Below are 18,733 nucleotides of genomic sequence, written 5' to 3' on the forward strand. Positions count from 1 at the left end.
GGTATGGATTTTGGGCACACATTTTACGGATTTATATACTTGAAGTATAACATAAAAAGCTCAGGATTTTAAAGTGAAGAGTGAGATCCTAATTTTATGGAATTTGGGCTTGGGAGGAATGGAGAGGAGAAACGAAGGGTAGGAAGATGAGTAGCGAAAGTATGATTAGATTGCTCTGTATTTGAAGATAAATTGATTTTTGTATAAACTAATATTTGAATATAAGGTTAAGAAAGGCTATCTGGAGAGTCTACAGGAAGATGGGGGTAAATATCAAAGAAGTAAGGGACGAGGACAAAATATAAATGGAATGATTTATATTGTTTAAATTTTAAGAATGATGGGAGGCTGAGCATAATGCAAAATATTTTTTAATTTTTTTTTATTTACTTTTTCGTTGTTTTTTTTCGGAGTGTTCTTTTTTATTTTATTTTTATTATTATTTTTAATAAGATATTTTAGAAGGTGAATGGTATTGAACTGTGCTGGGTGTGGGACCTGGGAAGTCGGAGGGGATTAGGGAGGGTGGTTCATTGGGGGTGGGTGGGTGGGTGGAGATATAGTTTTAATACATAGAATAAGAAGAATACACTTGTATACTGTTGATCCTTATCTTTTCTTTTTATTTTTCTCTTTTTTTTTTCTTTTTTTTTTTCTTCTTTTCTTTTTAGCGAAATTTTTAGTAACTGAATAGATTAAGGAAGAGAGAAATGCACCATAGTGAGAAGTAGAGGAAAGGAAGAGGGAGAAGTAAGGAGGGAGGAAGAGGGGAATGTAAGGAGGATGAGAGGGGAAGGAGGGTGAGGAAGGCGAGAAAAGATAGGAGGGGAAAGGGAAGTAAGAGGGGTGATCGTTGGAGGGAGAAAGGAAAGTTGGAGGGGGAGAAGAAGGGGTGTATGAAAGTGATAGGTTGGGTTTATGATGAGTTGTGTTTAGGTTGGGGTTTTTCTTTTCTTATTATCATATTATTATTATTGCAAATATTCAGTATATAAGTGAATGTACAAAATTGAAAATGAAAATGAATAAAACATTTAAACTACAAGCAATTTTAAAAGTGATTGGAAAAGGAAGTATTCAAAACCAATGTCCATAAAGGTTGTAACTGGTTTGCATGAAATTGGCTATGTCCTCATCTCCCAGAGCTCTAAATCAGCTGAAGACTGTTGCCTTGCAATCTTCTTGCAAGGAGCAACTCTCTGTAGCACTTAGGGCCAATTTCAATTTTCCTCTTGTCTTATTCTCAAGTAAGACTCAGTTCTTGGCCAATGATCCAAAAGAAAAAACTGTAATATAAAATTAATGTTAAAGGTAGAGAAAGCAGACCAAAGCAAGTAAATGCTTTTGGATTGATATTACATCCAAACCACTTGGGAGCAGGGAATCTGATCAGAAGAGCAAGTTATACCGTTTCCAAAGAAAAATGTTCCAGGAACAAATTCCATTACAGTATACCCAAAGCCTGATTATAAAGGTGGAAGAGACATTGTTAATAGGAGAAGATGGCTATAAGAAAAACCAAACTTAAAGAGGTAAAAAGATTCCACTGATCAAAACCTTGATCTGCTGGGGACCAAATGATGTCAATAGGAAACCCACAAACAGGTCATCCATATTGTTATATTTTATTACTAGGTATGAAGCAGAGTTCCCATAACTATGTAATAGAATTATCTTTCATACATTAAGACTTGAAACTGGCTGATTGTGCAGAGCAAATGGTTCCTTTTATCTGTTCTGAACTTCCTATCATTTAGTTTCATGGAGTAATGCCCCACAGCCTTTCAAGACATTTTAATTCAGTAATGGAAAGAGGAAATGAGATCTTCCCCATGATAAAAAGCCTCCCAGAAGTTGACCTTGAAGATCAGAGGGACTCCAGTATATTATAGATATCAGAACTGCAGCAAGGGAAGAACAAGAAGAATATGGTGATATTTCCTAATGGAAGCTCCTCTCTGTTCATGTATGCTATCGTTTGGATCTATTTTATTCAGTTAGAACAAACAGTTGAAACCACATAGGAAATGAATGTGACTTACTATTAAAATGAAAGTAAAATTTTATGACTTTTTTGTGTGTGCTCTAAAAAGTGATATGCTGAGGATTGTAACAACTTACTTCCAGGTTTTGCTGTTATTTGGGGAAAAAAGCTTTTTTAGTAATAAAAGTGATATCTACCTGTGTGTGCCTAAAATTACAGAATTTATTTTTTTGATTTGCATAAAGTGAATGTTCTTGAGCTCAGGTGATTATGGTTAATTCTTTTATTTCTGAAAGTTACAATAAATGCACCCAGATGCTTTTTTTAAAAAAGATAATCACCAACAATTATTTAGATCTAACTCTAGTATATGGAGAAACTGCTGGTGACTTTTTTCCAAAGCTGAGCAGCAGTTTCCCCCCCCCCCTCTCCTTTCAAGTAATCCTTACTGGATATGTTACACTCAGCAAATCCAGTTAGTGAAGTCTTTATGTTCTTCTATATGTCTAGTTGAGCATACAGTGCAGGCTTTGGAATAGTCCTGTTGGGTCCAGTATTCATTCTCTCTAACCTCTCCCTCCAATCATGTATCTTTAAATCCTAAGAATAGTTCTGAAAACTCTGAAATATTAATCACCAGTGTTTCATTTATACTGCTAATAGTGTATGTTTACTTTTTAGATTAATACAGTAGACATCTATATGTACTGGCAGCTTTTGTGTATTTTAGAAAATATACAGTACACGTTTAACAAATGTATCTATATGAATGGTAGAGAAGTAGTGCACTTAATTCTGGCAGTTGTTGCCTGCAATATTCCATTTAATTTTGTTTGGTTCAAACCCCCATAATGCTAAAATGTGAAATTAGAATAAAATAGCAATTAGATTTAATAGACCAGATTCCAAGCAAGTTACCCAGAAATGAAATTATGAAAAGACTTAGTGGCTTTTATATTGTAAAAACATTGACCGGTATTTTAATTTTTCATAGTGGAGTTTTGACATTTTGTTGAATATTTAGATAGAATAGAATAGAATAGAATTTTATTATTTGTGAAACATAGCAGTTGTTTATCAAGGAATGCTAAACATCTTAATTGTAGAACCAGCACTTTTTTCTGTATTTTGCTTTAATAATTAAAAATTTGATGATTCTTAGTGATTCAGAATCTATGCCAATGCTTAATAAACTCTCTTCATATTTGTTTAATGGCCTGTGAAAACAAATGTGGTGTTAAAGATATCCACTTTAATTTAGCATTCTGCTTTCTAAGACTCATACCATTTTTATTTTTAGTGTTTCTAGTTTTGTACGGAAAACCACAGAAAAAATTGAGAAAATTGGTACTCTTCATCTGAATCCTGATAGAATCAGACAAGATGTTAAAGATGAAGAGCCACTCTCAGAAGTGCCTGCCAGATTAGAAGCTCAGCCTCTGGAAAAAGAGTGAGTTTGATTACATTTTTTCACCCTGTGCCAAAACTTCTTTTTCTTTTGATATGATAATGAATTAGGCAAGCTATTTTTGTAGTTTAGTCAGTTAGCTATTGAGAACCTTGCTAGGCGTCTCATATTGCAAATGCATGCCTAAAAGTTCTTATTTTGATCCATTTTAAAATGCCATTTAGAATTACTATGGGGATTGAAGTGGGATAAAAAAATACATTGCAATATAAGTGTAGAGCATCAAGCATACAAAATACATATTTGATAACAAACTTGGTTAAATCTCCACTTAGAACACTTCTAAGTGCATGTTTAAATTCAGATTTTAAAATCGGTATTTGTACTGTTGAAATGTGAGAGACTGAATGTAGAAGTAATCACAAGATTAGATTGATATTCTAAATGCTACAGAACTGTACAGAAATGAAACAAAAGAGAGGATTATTTTAACATGCACCTATTATTTATTAAAATGTCAAGAGGTGAGCAACAGAGCCAGTCTCCAGAAGAGGATTACCTTAAAGATCTCAAAGCAATAACTACAGAAACTCTGTAAGTAAATCAAGGTCTTTTAAAATGAAATGTGTACTGCTATATATTCCTTTGAGAAATGACATATTAAATATAATAAACTTACTTGTAGAGTATAGTTGGTGGGATCAGACATATGTTCTGCATGTAGATGAATTACATCTTTATGTGGAAGGAATTCCAATCCAGCAGAGATGTTTGTTAGAAGAAAAGGGGGGAAAGATAATTTTCAAACGTTGTCTTCATTCAGAGTGGATTGCAGATGGCTGGCATATATATAGGTTATAGGGAGAAAGTGGAATTGACAAAAAGCATTCTCCCTTTAAGTACAGAAGTAGAACTTCTATCTGTGTGGGTGTATATTTTGATGTTAATCCAACTTGAATATTCAGGTTGAATATAAAGACTTCTTTCCAGTTCAATTTCTTCTGGAAGTTGCAGGCAGTATGGAAGTTCATCATAATTTTGCTAGACTAGAATATGGAAGTTGCACAGCTAGTTCAATGCTGTAGGAAGAAAGAAAAACATGTTTCTCTAGGCTTTGAGAATCCATCCATTGAAATTTTACATGTAATAATCAGATTGTGCTGAAACTATTAATGATTGCAATGGAGAAAATATGGCAGGCTTCATAATTGTGTTTATCTGAATAATTATAAATTATGATAAAGAAACTAAAAAAGATATTTGAATGTTGTGGTCCATTAGAAGAGTCTGAAATAGAATTGCAGCATTAGCTCAACAGAATTCTTTGTCAACAATTTTGTATTCACTAAACTACAAGTTGAATATTCTTTCATTTTTTTAAAGGTCCAGACTCCAGGATCCACTTGTTTTGTTACAACCACAAAACTTGACTGCAGTTTTGCTGAATTGGATTCCATTTCTGGAAGAAACCTGTGGATTAAAAGCAGCGGTTATTTTACATAATGAGACAACTGAGGGAGACAAAGAAATGCCTTTTCAACCTGAAGACAAATCTTTTCAAGAAAATGCGCTAAAGGAACAACACAATGAGCCCGAAGATAAGGAATTGAACATAGTATTGGGAATAAACGGTGAAAGTGAAAATCCAAATACAATACAGGATGAAATTTGCGAAGAAAATACTAATTCAGTTACAAATTATCAGGCTGATAATATACTACATGAACAGCCTTTGAGGACAGAAACAGTTTTCAACCAGCCTTACCAGATTAAATCCCCATTTTTTATACCACAGAACATTAAAAAAGACCTGACAGAGTTGGCAACTTTATGTTTTGAATTAAATGTATATGAAAGTTCACAAGTAAATAATGAGCCAGGTGTGTTACCTGATGGTTCATGTGCTCTAGCTTCTAAGTTCATTAGAGACTATTTTTTCCTCCTTGATCTAGAAAGGTTGAAGAGGTGTATTATTACCTGTCATAATAATCATCCTGAAGTCTGGGATGTCTATATGGAAGGTTTGAAAGGTAAGTAATTTTCAGGGTCTTGTGTGTTGGTGTCAGTCCATTTGGTAGAGTTGTGTCTTGCAGAGAAATCTGTAGTAAATCTTTGAAATTAGATCTGTGGACTGGATGTTTCCCACACTAGCCTTGGAATTTCTTCTGATTTGAATTAAAATGTTCAGAATTCTTTGAAAACACCTTTTATTATCATCCAGTGCATATAAGTGTGCACTATGTGAGTGCAAGAAACCAACATCTAAACTTTCTCATGTGCAATCCCCCCATCTCTAGAATATCTTTAAAAGTTGCTATTGATCATTAAATCAGTGTTTTTCAACCTTTTTTGTGCAAAGGCACACTTTTTTCATGAAAAAAATCACGAGGCACACCACCATTAGAAAATGTTAAAAAATTTTAACTCTGTGCCTATATTGACTATATATAAAGTGTTTTTCAGACGGCACACCTTACACTATGTCACGGCACACTAGTGTGCCGCGGCACAGTGGTTGAAAAACACTGCATTAAATGATTAGAAGTCACTAATAAACAATCAAATTCAAATTCTGTGACTTGAAGTTGTGGTTCGAAAAGCTGTCAGTAACACCATATATTGTGCACATACAAAAATCCATTTACTGATTTGATTGAAACACCAGATTGAATCAGAGGTTTGATTCCAAGGTGTGATCCAGTTGTATTACCACCTCAGAATCAAAGATATGAAGGAGAGATTAAATAATATGATCCTATTAGTTTTTTATATACTTTAGTTTATTTAAATGTTATTTAACTAATTTCAATTTAGTAATTAATTCTGGTCCCACATATTTTTTTTGAATCTTGGAATGCCATTCAAGAACCAAATACTGTACAATCCTTAGCCCAAAGAAGGTGCTGCAGGTAGTCCTCGACTTACAACCATTTGTTTAGTGACCATGGGAAGTTACAGTGGTACTAAAAAAAGTGACATGATCATTTTTCACACTTATGACCATTGCAACATCTTCATGGTCACATGGTCAAAGTTCAGTTGCTTAGCAACTGGTTCATATTTATGACGGTTGCAGTTTCCCTAGGTCATGTGATGACTTTTTGCGACCTTTTGACAAGCAAACTCAATGGGGAAGCCAGATTCATTGAACAACCATGTTACTAATTTAACAACTGAAGTGGTTCACTTAGCATCTGTGGCAAGAAAAGTCATAAAATGGGGCTAAGTCCATTTAACAACTATCTCACTTAACAACAGAAAGTTTGGATTCAGTTGTGGTTGTAAGTCAACGATTCCTACTTCTAATACATTAATTTTCCTCCCCCTCATTATTTTAAGCTTTGGGTAGGGAATAATTCAAAATAGATTTGATAGATGTGGAGGGGAATGAATAAAATTCCACTATGAATGGGAATCATCTCAAATATTATCTGTTTCCAGTGCATTTTGATCAGTATTGCTAGGACTCAAGAAGCCACCAATGAGCTTAGTATGTATGACCATAATTTAGTTATTGTAACTACAATAATTTGGATTTGCAATGAAACATATGTACTTTAAAAATACAAAAGTCTTACCTTTTCAGCAAAGTTCCTTGAAGATTGGCACTATGAAAATGTCTTGCCTAATGTTGCTATTAAGTATAATGCTTGTAACATACAATTATTGATTTCAGAACTGACTTTGACTAGCCCTGTGACAGTGGCCCTCGAAAATGGAGATATATTTAAAACACTGAAGTTGCTAGTTGATTTAGGGCCTTGGGATGCTCCACTTTTGCTGGCACATGCTGAAAGGTATAAAGCATTAGAGTTGTTTGAATGCATATAGTTTAATTCTTAGGTATTTAAACAGAAAAAAATCACATTCTTTTCAAGAGCCATCATCAAATACATGTAGTTTTTGAAGAAATCTTGTACTTCTGTAAACATGCCATTGCATATGTAGTTATCATCATACTCCTTTTCTTTTTTGTAAATTAAATTTAAGCAAACTTTATTTTGATCATTTTTTGAATAAGTAGTGCAAGTAATTTATTAAAGTTGCTACTTCTAAGAAGACTTGTATTTTAAATAACTTTATTTTCTGTGTCTTATTTAATTAGGCTTTATAAAAAATTCAGAGAAACTTCTCTAAGGCCTTTGACCCGGTTCTATCCTTTGATTGGACCTTCAGATATCAAGCAAATTTGTAAAAATAATCCTGAACATTTTCTGGCATATTTAGACAGCCTTATAAAATCAAAGGCTGAGGACAAACGGTATGTATTATGTTGCCTTAATTTGGATAAGGGATGCAAGGGATGGGATACAGGGACATGATAAAAATATTAATCCCATCTTAGTGACATTTGAGGAAAGAAAGTAGTACTAAGTTGGTATTAGTAATTGATAGGTAAAAAATATCCATTAGTTTTATGATCTAGCTTTTTTGTCAACTCAAAAAGATATGCTAAACTAATATTACTGGTACACAATGCATTTTCTCCATTTTTATAAACTCAAGAATTCTTAAAACCGAACAAACAGTGTGGTAATATTTGCTTCTTTTTGCTATTTAAATGTGTAAATACAGTATATTGAATTCAGATTTTAAAAATGTGAGGCCTAATTAGATAGTATAAAGCAGACAAATTAATTATAGATTTTTTTTTCTAGTTTGTCATTCCTTCGATCCCTTCTCCATCCGGATTCATTACAATTGGAGTGGCTGTGTTTGGCAATGTCTCATGATGCCCCGCATAAAACAAGCACAATGGATGCTCAAGGAAATCCATGGTTGTAATTGATTAGTTTTTCTGATTAATTATATAACTCTAAAAATCTTTTTCCTAGATTTCATCTATACATTTTTCCTAAGGTCAAGTTTGGATAATCAAATCCTAGTGTTAGGAAACAACATGTGCAAGTTATATTTTGCTCTTTTTAAATTCCTCCTCAATGTTGAATATCATAAAGCTGCAATAAGCCATTGCTTTTACATATGCATTTAAACTATGCCGCTATTTGAAGTAAAAGCTCCCCTATCTTCTCCCAAATATTTTTTATAATGCTAGTCCCAAATAATTGACAACCTAGACTGCATGAATCCGAAACCACTTTTATCTTCAAACAGAAAAAGCTGTTTGAAACTAGTTCCCTAAGTTTGGTATGATTAAAAGAAAAGTTCCAACAGAATATTTCCTGCCTGTGAATAATTTGTCCTAGATCACATGTAATGGGAAGCTGTGAAAAACAAGGCTTGCTTTCAAAGGTTTATCAGTAAATTTCTTTTTTTTTTCTCCTTAAGCATGTTCCTTTTTTTGTCCCCCTTTGTAATATTTTATCTGATTAATGGCAGTATAAAATTTCTTCTATTAATATTGATATTAGGTATTAATAGTATTTATACTCCCTGGTGATATAGATAGCAGGAGCCAGGTGATATAGATAGCAGGATAGCAGGAGCTCCCACTCTTGGCATTTCAAAAAGAGCCAACATATCCCTATTCCACTGTAATCCACCCTGCCTAATTAGAGCAGGGTATTAAAACTATAAACAAATATTGTCAGTGTAGATTTTGATTACAATTATTTATTGAGCCTTCTTTACAAAAAATCTAATATAATTTTCAATTATTGTTTTCAGGCCACATTCGCATTTGTTTACTTGGGGGTATAATCAACTGATTTTACTTTTGCTTAATCTTCCGACTGATGTTTTAAGGAAGGAGAAAATGACTGATATTTGTCAAAGCAAAGGGTAATATTTTCTTAAAGCATTCTTGAAAAAAACCTTCATTTTAATCATATAATGTATATATTTTTGTTCTGTCCTTTTTCCTAATTTATCCTTTCACATACCAGCTTCAGTGTATGATATGCATTATTCTTGAACACAACCATTCTCCCTATATATTTCTGGTCTAATGGTGACTAATTTGCTTCGGTGTATTCTGTATTCTTTTAAAAAAAATATTTTTTATTAAATGTTTTAATCTTTAAAAACAATAGGAAAGACACAGCAAAGAAAAAAAAACACAACAAGACAAAACAAAACACAGAACATACATAACAATATACAGTAATTTTACAGCTTCTATAAAGAACTTCTATAAAGTATGAAATAAAATGTAAAAGTGGCTAGAAAACAGAAGCCAAGACAGAAAATAGAGAATACAAATATATGGAGATATAAATAATGAATACTATTATAAGTGTTAATATTAGGTTTGTTACATTATAGGACAAGGTTATAGTGAGAGGAAGGCAATGCAGAAGGGACAATTATAAAAGCTAAGGAAAGCCGATATAGAAAGCTGTAAAAAAATTCTGTATTCTTAATAACGTTCAAATACGTTATCTGTCTGCTTTACCTATCACAATTTATTAAACCAGTTAAAATTTGTTTTTCTTCCTCTCTCCTTCATCCTTCTTGGTAGATTTTTAAAAATCAGTTTATTAGTTCAGCCCATAATTGTCATTGCTAGAATTTCTTTTGTGGCTGGTGATATATTGAAATCTTGATTATGGTTGCTGAGTAGATTTTGTGTAACTATGTGTCAACTTTTAACCATATAGATTTTTTCAGGATGCATCTGAATAAAATAAGAAAGGAAATATTATTGAATTATATGCAATAATTTGCTACTTTATTTTGACCAAATTTGAAAAATGAGTTACATTTACCTGTAAAAAATACAACCCTGAAAAATTTAAACATGGTTTTCAGCTTCTTTGCTTTCTTTCAGTTGGGTCTAATATTTGGACTACATTGTACCCCAATTTCTTAATCTGATAATGAACTTTGAGATATTTTTTCTCTATTGAATCTCTCAAAAGTATAGAATTAATAGGAGTATGTTTTTCGAATAGAGCATCTAGTTTGGACAGTGCCTTTTTATAAAGATAGTTATAGTTTAGTTACAAAGTCTACATTCTTTAAGTCATTTCCTGTTATAGCTAGTCAGTTTATTTCTAACATAAAGAGGGGCATTTTCACACTCTTGGATTTCCTTCTTTGTTTTTTCTTTAAAGAAACTGCCCATTCCCACCTGTACTATAACATTCAGCTTGCCTGAAGTTATGAGTTATGACCAATACATCCAAAAAGGAAATTTTCCAAGACTGCAAAATTAAATAAGTCAAATTATCTGCAGCAACATGGCTAAAACTCAAAAGCACAGTTCTTTTCAGGAAATTGCAAATTACATCTGATCTAAAACAGTCCTTATCATCAGCATCATAAATATTTAAAATGATGCCTATTTACAAAAGAGACGGTCAGTACTTGTGCAATGGTCAGCCTCCCGAGTTGCCATCTTGGAAATCAAAAGCTAGCTCCCATTTCGCCCAAGGCTTATTACCCCAATTTTTTATTTAGTCTTTTTGATCAAATTTCCATTGTTTGTGGCAACTATCTTTTATCCTTTGCTTATATATCCCTCCTTCCATTTTCTAGACGTTTTTTCCTTTACAATGTTTTAGAAGCCTCTTATTGTATCCATGTCTCTTTAGATTTTTTACTGTTTTCTTTTCTAGTGGGAATTGTTTTTGTTTACACTTTTAGTGACACATCCTTTCCGGACACTTCCCCTTCAGGATATCAAACTACTAGATTTTACCTACCTTCTAAGTTTACCAAACTGCAGTCTTCTGAAATTCAATATACAAATATGACTTTCCTCTATTCTTCCTTTTGATATTATGAACATGGTTATTTATCATCTTTATTTCTTCAACCAATTCCTCTACTGGTAAGGATTTCATCCAAGATAGCAGACCCCTTATTCCTTTTTCTATATTCTCAAAAATTTTCAGACCTCTGCCTTATGCCAGAGTAGATTTCCAGATGTCAGTAAAAATGGAATGTTGCATATTTGAAAGCTTGTTCGTCTGGCGTAAACAGTCTTCATTCATATCTTCTACCTGTCCAAGCAATTTATAATAAACTCCTATGATGATATTGTCTCCCCCTTTTTTTATCCTTATGGAAATGTTCTCCAGATGATTTCCATGCACCAATTCATTAATTATTTCAATTGTCTATGCAACTTCAGAGTACAGATCACAAATCATACCATATATTGTCAAATGCAAAGACATTAATGAATTGGAGCAATACATTAGAAATAAATTATTTCAACTTGTTATTTAAGTTGAGAACATCCATTTAGAACTACAATCTAATGTTTCATTTTACTATTATAGCTTCTGGCCTGGATATCTTTCTCTTTGTTTGGAATTGGATAGAAGATCAGAAGTATTTACAAAAATTGTTCATTTGGATGACATGGAATTATTGAACACCAAAGACGGTTAGTTTAATTTTAGAATCAATTATGAATATTAAGTATCTAAGGCAGAACTGTCAAACTGCCGGTCCACGGTCCGGACACAGCCAGTGCAGGCCACGCCCACCCCTACCCTGCAAAGCAAAAAATATCCCGATATGTCACATGTGATCAGGTTTCACACCTATGATCTAAGGCCTGCATTTTAATGTAATTAACACTGAAATAAAACAATTTCATGTAACAAAAAACCTTTCTTTTTAGAATTCTATATAAGGAGACATTAGAACATAAATTTTGCACACAATGTGATTTTTGAAAAATATAGTTCTTCTATAAATCAAAAAACAATTTTTGGATTTTGAAAACCTGTTGAATTTAGTTTTAGTTTAGATTTGTTTTATCCATATAATTAGAGCCAAAAGTATTATGATTTCCTAAAAACTTGCCCAGAGGCACTTGTTGAAATGGGCAGCTATAGAAATCAAATCAATCATCTGCTGGCTCCAGAAGTTGAATAGTGGTAATTGGTGATCATGTCGCTTTTTACCATTCTTTGCCTCCAGGCTCCAGTATTAAAAACAAAAGTTACATCCAGTATCCTACTTTTAGTTAGTCAACATTCATTCCATTTACGATGTAAGTTGAGAAAATGTAAGAATGTAGGATTTAATGTATCCTTGGCAATCTAATATGACCCCAGATTACTGAGAAAAGCCTGAACCTCTCCAGACTTCTCACTATAGAGTTCTTTCTTTGTCAGTGGAAAAGATTCGAGAGCAATCAATAGTCAGCAGTGGCATCAAAATATTATTCTCTTAATCAGACTTCTTTATCTTCCCTTATAGATACAGGTAGTCCTGAGAAGGTTGTAACAACTATGTTACTTAACTACAGTGATTTACTTAACAACTGTGGCAAGAAAGGTCGTAAAAGGGGGCAAAACCCACTTAACAACTCACTTAACAACAGAAATGTTGGGCTTAATTATGATTGTAAGTCAAGGACTACCTGCATATCTTCTGTGTTAACTTGGAAATTGTGAACAAATTCATTTTAATGTCTCCTTTCAATTTTCAACAACTAAAAAGCTATCACTATGATTTGAATTTGGCCCTCCTACCATCAACTCCCTTATATAATGCAAAATGAAATTAAAAATATTCCATCTTATTCTATATATTGGATAAGATGTATAGGATAACATGTCGTTAGTATGGCTTTGTATCTTCCACTGATGTGTGTTGGACTTTATAAATCCATTGACTGCTGTCTAGATCAGAAGGTAGTGAGAGACATGTCCCATAATGCGTAGAGGTACTAAGGTATTTGCTACATATCAAGTAAAATAAAAGTGATTTGCGGTAAATAACTTTTTCCATAAATCAAATCTGTATTTAGGAACTGTTCCAAAGACAATAGAAGAATGGAAGTTCCTTCTTTGCCTTGTGAAGAGTCATCACAACATCCATGTTTCACAAAGGGACACAGCTGTTACCAATGGTACTCCTGAATGGTCAAATTCTGTTACTGTTGAAAATGTTGCACTCCTTGCAGCGAGAATAATTGGTCCAGATCGCTCTTTGCAGATGTTACAGGAATGTGATTTGGTAGCTGAATTATCAGAAAGATTTGCCAAGATTTGTGAGATACTAAGAATTGCTGAAAAACGGCAAAGGTAAGAGTTATGAATATTGTTTCTTACAGACTGTATCCAGAATACTATATTATGATTTAGAAATGTGAACAGAGTTACAGTGCTTCACAATTAATTTTCTTAAGTACTAAGATTCCAGTGGTTTTGGTACTATGATTTTTTTCCTGACAAATAGAACATCAACATGAAAAAATAAAATACAAAAACAAAACTTGAAAGAAACATTCAAAAGTTGACTGAACAATTAAAAATGGAGAACAAATTTGAATAAATAATATGTAATTAAAGAATTCAAGTCTCTTTACTTCTGCTTTTTTTCTGTTGTGGCAAATTTTTTTCCCATTAGAATTTTTCCTACACTTTTAAGAGCATTGATCAAAATAAAGTTTTCCAGGATTTCAGTATAATAAATCTGCCAATAAAAATAACTCGACCCTCAACAACTATAAACAATTTATGATTTATGTTTAGGGAAATTTTGTGTGATTTCCCTTCCTAATTTTCTGAAAAATGTTTGACCAAAGTTAATATTTATATAACGTTATATAAAGTTAACAGGTAGCAATTCCTCCCTCTGTCTTGAAAGGTTTTGATTGATGTGTCATTTTTAAAGGTTATATTTAAGCATTACTATTATAGACAGCTTCTCATGACTCACTATAAACCTTCTCAAATCCAATGCCCATACTTTGTAAAGAATTCCAGGACACTCTACTGTATTTGATGTAATACTGAGTTTCTTCCTTTGATATTAAACAAAATATGGAAAGTTGCCTTTCCTTGCTATAGCTTCTTAAAACTAGAATAAATATACAGTATCTCTTTTGAAGAAAATGAAGTTAGTTTTGTGCATTTTCTTTGTGAATTTTAATTTTTTTATTTTGAATTAGAAATTTTATTTTATTTAGTTTAGCAAAGGGGATAATAGGTCTTACAAGTGTATAAAAACTTGGAGCTGTGGTGACAAATATGTTATAATTCTGGGTCAGTTTGCTTGATAAAATAACTTATTTCTTTACCATTTTTTCTTTATTCTTCACTTCTGTTGGCAGAGCCTTGATCCAGTCCATGCTAGAAAGATGTGACCGATTTCTGTGGTCTCAACAAGCATAAAAAGCACCCTGGATTGTAAAGATAACAATAAGAATCATTTTTTTTACGTTGCATCATTTTAAAGAAAAACCTTCCTGTATAAAAAAGATGCAGTAATGAATATAATAAAGCTTTGTTTTTAATTAGATACCTGTTCTATATTAGAGAGTATATTCCTAATTTATAAGTGGTGTGTTGCATGACATTATTACCAAAAAGACAGAAAATCATTTATATGCAAAATATTTTTTTGACTAATTTTTTTTTGAACAGGCATGAAGATGAAATTCTTTATTCTTATTATGTACTATATATATTAAATTTGGTTATATTAAAATAATGAAATATTTAACCACTTTTCTGTCAAAATTTTTGGATTTTTTAAAATAAAACAGCTTGCAAATGAATGTAATTACAACTACCTTATCATTAAAAAATCATGATGTACTTTCTGGATTAAACTGAAATCTTCAGCATGGTACACTGTTCAGTTAAGAATTGTATGATTGTATCTAACATTCCACATATGTAAAAATATTATGAAACTTTATTAGTTATATTAAAAAATGAAATAAGTGATAGAATTAAGTACAATACTAATATATAATTCAAAACAGATATTCATGTAACTTGCATGTATTTAAAATGTGCCTATTTCAGCATTTACCGAGTTGCTCCAATTCACTGTGGAATAGAATGAGTAAAAAAATACCCACATTTTTCTAAAAGCATGTCAGAGGTAGGAAGGAGGATTGTTTTACTTGGATTTTCAAGAAATTGAAGACATTGCTGGTAGATAAATGACACTTTCTTACCTTGCATTTGATTGCGTTTTTCATGTATGCACTTACAATGTTTTGAACAAACATCTAAATTATGCTTATGTATGATCCATGGCATGGACCATGTACTACTGTACTAATTTTTGTTTGTCGCTAAACTAATGATTTTTGGTCTTGGTAGCTGGGGTGGGGAAAGATTAATCATAAATTTATTGTGATTAGTCTTGCATTTTATTAAATGAAATTAGAATTGCACCATTTGTATTGTCTAGTTTACAGCATTTCAAGGACAGACATTTCATGCTCTACTTATCTGTTTCAGGGTAGAAAGTGTGCATAAATGTCTTTCTCTTTAGGTTGAATAGGAAGGAAATTTGTTACAGAGCGCTAAATAAAAGACCTGATAACTTTAGCTACAATCCAAAGAATCCCATTCCCACATGCAGGGGCTGATCTATGTTTCATCTCCACAGATGCATAAGCAGCTTATTGTTTTATTTTGGGAAGGTTTTCGATGGAAGCAGAGGGGTAGGTTAGTCACACTGTTTAACCCTTGAAATCTGGGCTCACCAGTTGTATAAATGAGTACTACCTCAAGTTTGTTTTAAGACTGATTTAGACGCACAGAGAGTTCATGAAATAGTACTTATATTTTGCACTGCATTCTATTTTCAAAATTATTTTTAGCGTATGTCTTATCTGTCTTCTATTTTTACAAGAAACAATTTATTAACAAGCACTATACTTTGTAAGCATTTTGATATTAACAGAAATCTGGAACATTTTCAGTTTTCTACCTAACCTGATGTTTAATAAAGTTAATATAATTTTCTTGTTGCTTCTTTATTTTTCAGGACTTTCAGTGATAAAGTTTTACCACGAAATGTTAGATTTAGTTCCTTTTTATAATATTCATAAGTGTTTCATTGAAAAACATTTCACTTTTCTTAAATATGACTAATAGGTTTAATCATATAGGGAGCCTAGAATTGTTGAAACTGAAATTCCTGTACTTTTCAGCTAAGATTCTCCAAAAGAGAAAGAGAGAGCACAGAGAAAGCTTTATTTTGGCACTTGGACTTTAATTAAATCTTCTAAATAGATGTGTAATGCCAAATTTGGTTTTTGTGCTGGGGCAGCCAAGTCAGAAAGAAGCTTTCCTGTGGTTATCTGTTGAGGAATAAAAAGAGAAGAATTTTAGAGGTTTTGAGGGTTTTTTTCAGGTGAATAACAGTATCATTTCTCCCAATATTTTAATTGTTAAAGTATTTTCTTCGATTTGATGCAATAGCAATCTTTTATAACATATTTCTAAAATTTATTTATTATGCATATCTATTTACTCCTAGATTTGCCTTAAACTTTATAATTGGAGGCAGTTGAGTTTCTCATTTTGGAGCTGAAGGGGCTTTAATATCAGTTTTTTCTCACCTCTCCTGTTTAGTATATACTTAATATATTTATGAGTGAGTGGCTTGAATTATAAAATACATGTGGATAAAATTGATAAAATTACAAATATTACATAAATAAAATGCTACTTCCACTATCTGCTTAGTGTTGTTTCCATCTACCGGTATTTATGCCACATATTCCTAATCTTTCATTTCCTTGCTTGAAGTGTGCATATGGATGCGGAAAATGATTGAGATGCTGCCCCTATGGTCAGAAATAAAATTGATGGCATGTGAAAAATGTAAGAATTTGTGTAAATCGGAACAAGTGTTCAGAAGAAAATTTCCTTATGCTTTGAAATCACATTTTATGTGGAACTCTAGTTCTGGTTTTGACTGATATTTCAGAGGTCAACTCTTCCATCAGTTATGTTTAATACAAGTAGTCCTTGACTTACAACAGTTAATTTAGTGACTGTTCAAAGTTACAACAGCACTGAAAAAAGTGAGTTATGACCACTTATGGCCATTGCAGCATACCTATGGTCAAATGATCAAAATTCAGATGCTGGGCAGGTGGTTCATATTTATGATGGTTGCAGGTCCCAGGGTCATTTTGTAGCCTTCTGACAAGCAAAGTCAATGGGGAATCCAGATTCACTCAACAATCTGGTTACTAATTTAATAAATGAAATGATTCACTTAATAACTGGCAAGAAAAGTCATAAAATGGGGCAAACTCATTTAACAAATGTTTCACTTAGCAACATAAATTTTGGGCTCAATTGTGGTCGTAACTTGAGGACTACGTGCATTTGGTTGATCACCTTATTTTTCAGAGTATAAGATGCACCTTTTTTCCTCAAAAAAGAGGCTGAAAATCTGGGTGCGTCTTATACATTGAATACAGCATATATTTTTTTGGCTTCCTGAAGCCCCGCCCCTTCACCAAAATGGCCATGCATAGTCTTATGGAGGCTTTCAGAGAGTTCCTGGGGGCTGGGGAGGGCAGAAATGAGCAAAATATGGGCTGTTTTTTGCCCCCCAGCCCCCAACAGCACTCTATAAGCCTCCATAAGGCTATGTATGCAATTTTTTTTTGACAAAAAACGTGCCGGTTTTCACAAAAAATGGGCCGTTTCCCCAGGAGCACTCTGCAAGTCTCCCTCCCCAAGGCTATTAATGCCTTTTTTAAAAAACAGGCCCATTTTTGCAAAGAATGGGCTGTTTTTGGGAGGTCTGCAGAGTGCACAAACATTTTTTTTCCTTTTGGAAAGCTCTTTGATTGATGAGAATTACATTGATCAAGTGCTGTGCCAGCAGAAACAAAGTCTTAGGTGCTGCAGATTGTCAGCGATTTCTTTCTACAGCACATGGATAAATACACCTGGAAACATCTACCTACCTACTGTATTTCTCTATTTCTCTCTATCCCTCTACCTACCAACCTACCTACTCTTTCTCTCTCCCTATCTACTGTATTTCTCTCTCTATAAATATATCTCTTCATCTACCTACCTACCTATACTCCTTCTCTCCCTACCTACCTACTGTATTTCTCTCCCTCTCTATCCCTCTGTCTACCTACCTAATTTTTTAAAAAATTTGGTGTGTCTTATAGTCTGAAAAATACGGTACATAGACATACCCATGCTGGTTTCTTAGAAAATGTAGGAAATAGTTTGCTGTTACCTTAGTCAGGAGTGGTTTTTTAAAAAAGAATTCTCAATAGATTCTTGGGTATGCAATAAAGGCAGCAACATTTTCCAAGAGTCATGTTCTCCAAGGGAGGGGGGGAGGATCAAATTTGAAAATGGGCTAAATCTAGATAAGGGTTGCAGAGAAAGAAAAAGCACCATCAAATCCCGAGAGAAAGGCAGTTGGATAGATTCCCAATGCTATCAGCTCCTCCATTGGAAGTTCACTTTTCTTATCTTTCTTGATAATCTGACCCAGAGGAGTTAACATTTAAGGAATTAAGAAGCATTTTTAAAAGCCACACCGCTCAACGGGCTTTTCCTACTTTATTTGATGTAAAAAGTACAAAGATAAAAAACCCTGAATTGACCTAGATTCCAGGTGCTTGCCACCATAAGTTTTGCTTGGCAGCTTTACGGTTTACAGCTGCCTCCCTCCCCCCCCCC

The 18,733-nt window shown here is 33.0% G+C and overlaps 1 protein-coding gene across 2 annotated transcripts in view; it reads left to right on the top strand.

The window, feature by feature from the left end:
• Window positions 1-15,582, top strand: part of HPS5 (HPS5 biogenesis of lysosomal organelles complex 2 subunit 2) — a 39,269-nt gene extending 23,687 nt beyond the window's left edge. The window contains exons 14-23 of one of the 2 annotated variants that reach the window (XM_032222331.1): window positions 3,285-3,434; window positions 3,915-3,986; window positions 4,776-5,422; window positions 7,069-7,189; window positions 7,498-7,653; window positions 8,051-8,170; window positions 9,021-9,134; window positions 11,582-11,688; window positions 13,066-13,342; window positions 14,374-15,582. In XM_032222331.1, coding sequence (XP_032078222.1) covers window positions 3,285-3,434; window positions 3,915-3,986; window positions 4,776-5,422; window positions 7,069-7,189; window positions 7,498-7,653; window positions 8,051-8,170; window positions 9,021-9,134; window positions 11,582-11,688; window positions 13,066-13,342; window positions 14,374-14,434 — 1,825 coding nt within the window. In that variant the 3' untranslated portion in view covers window positions 14,435-15,582. The remainder of the gene's footprint in view (window positions 1-3,284; window positions 3,435-3,914; window positions 3,987-4,775; window positions 5,423-7,068; window positions 7,190-7,497; window positions 7,654-8,050; window positions 8,171-9,020; window positions 9,135-11,581; window positions 11,689-13,065; window positions 13,343-14,373) is intronic. The other variant, XM_032222339.1, reaches the window with a different exon arrangement.
• The last annotated feature ends 3,151 nt before the right edge of the window (window positions 15,583-18,733 follow it).

This window comes from Thamnophis elegans, chromosome 1, assembly GCF_009769535.1.
Source record: "Thamnophis elegans isolate rThaEle1 chromosome 1, rThaEle1.pri, whole genome shotgun sequence".
Lineage (NCBI taxonomy): Eukaryota > Metazoa > Chordata > Lepidosauria > Squamata > Colubridae > Thamnophis > Thamnophis elegans.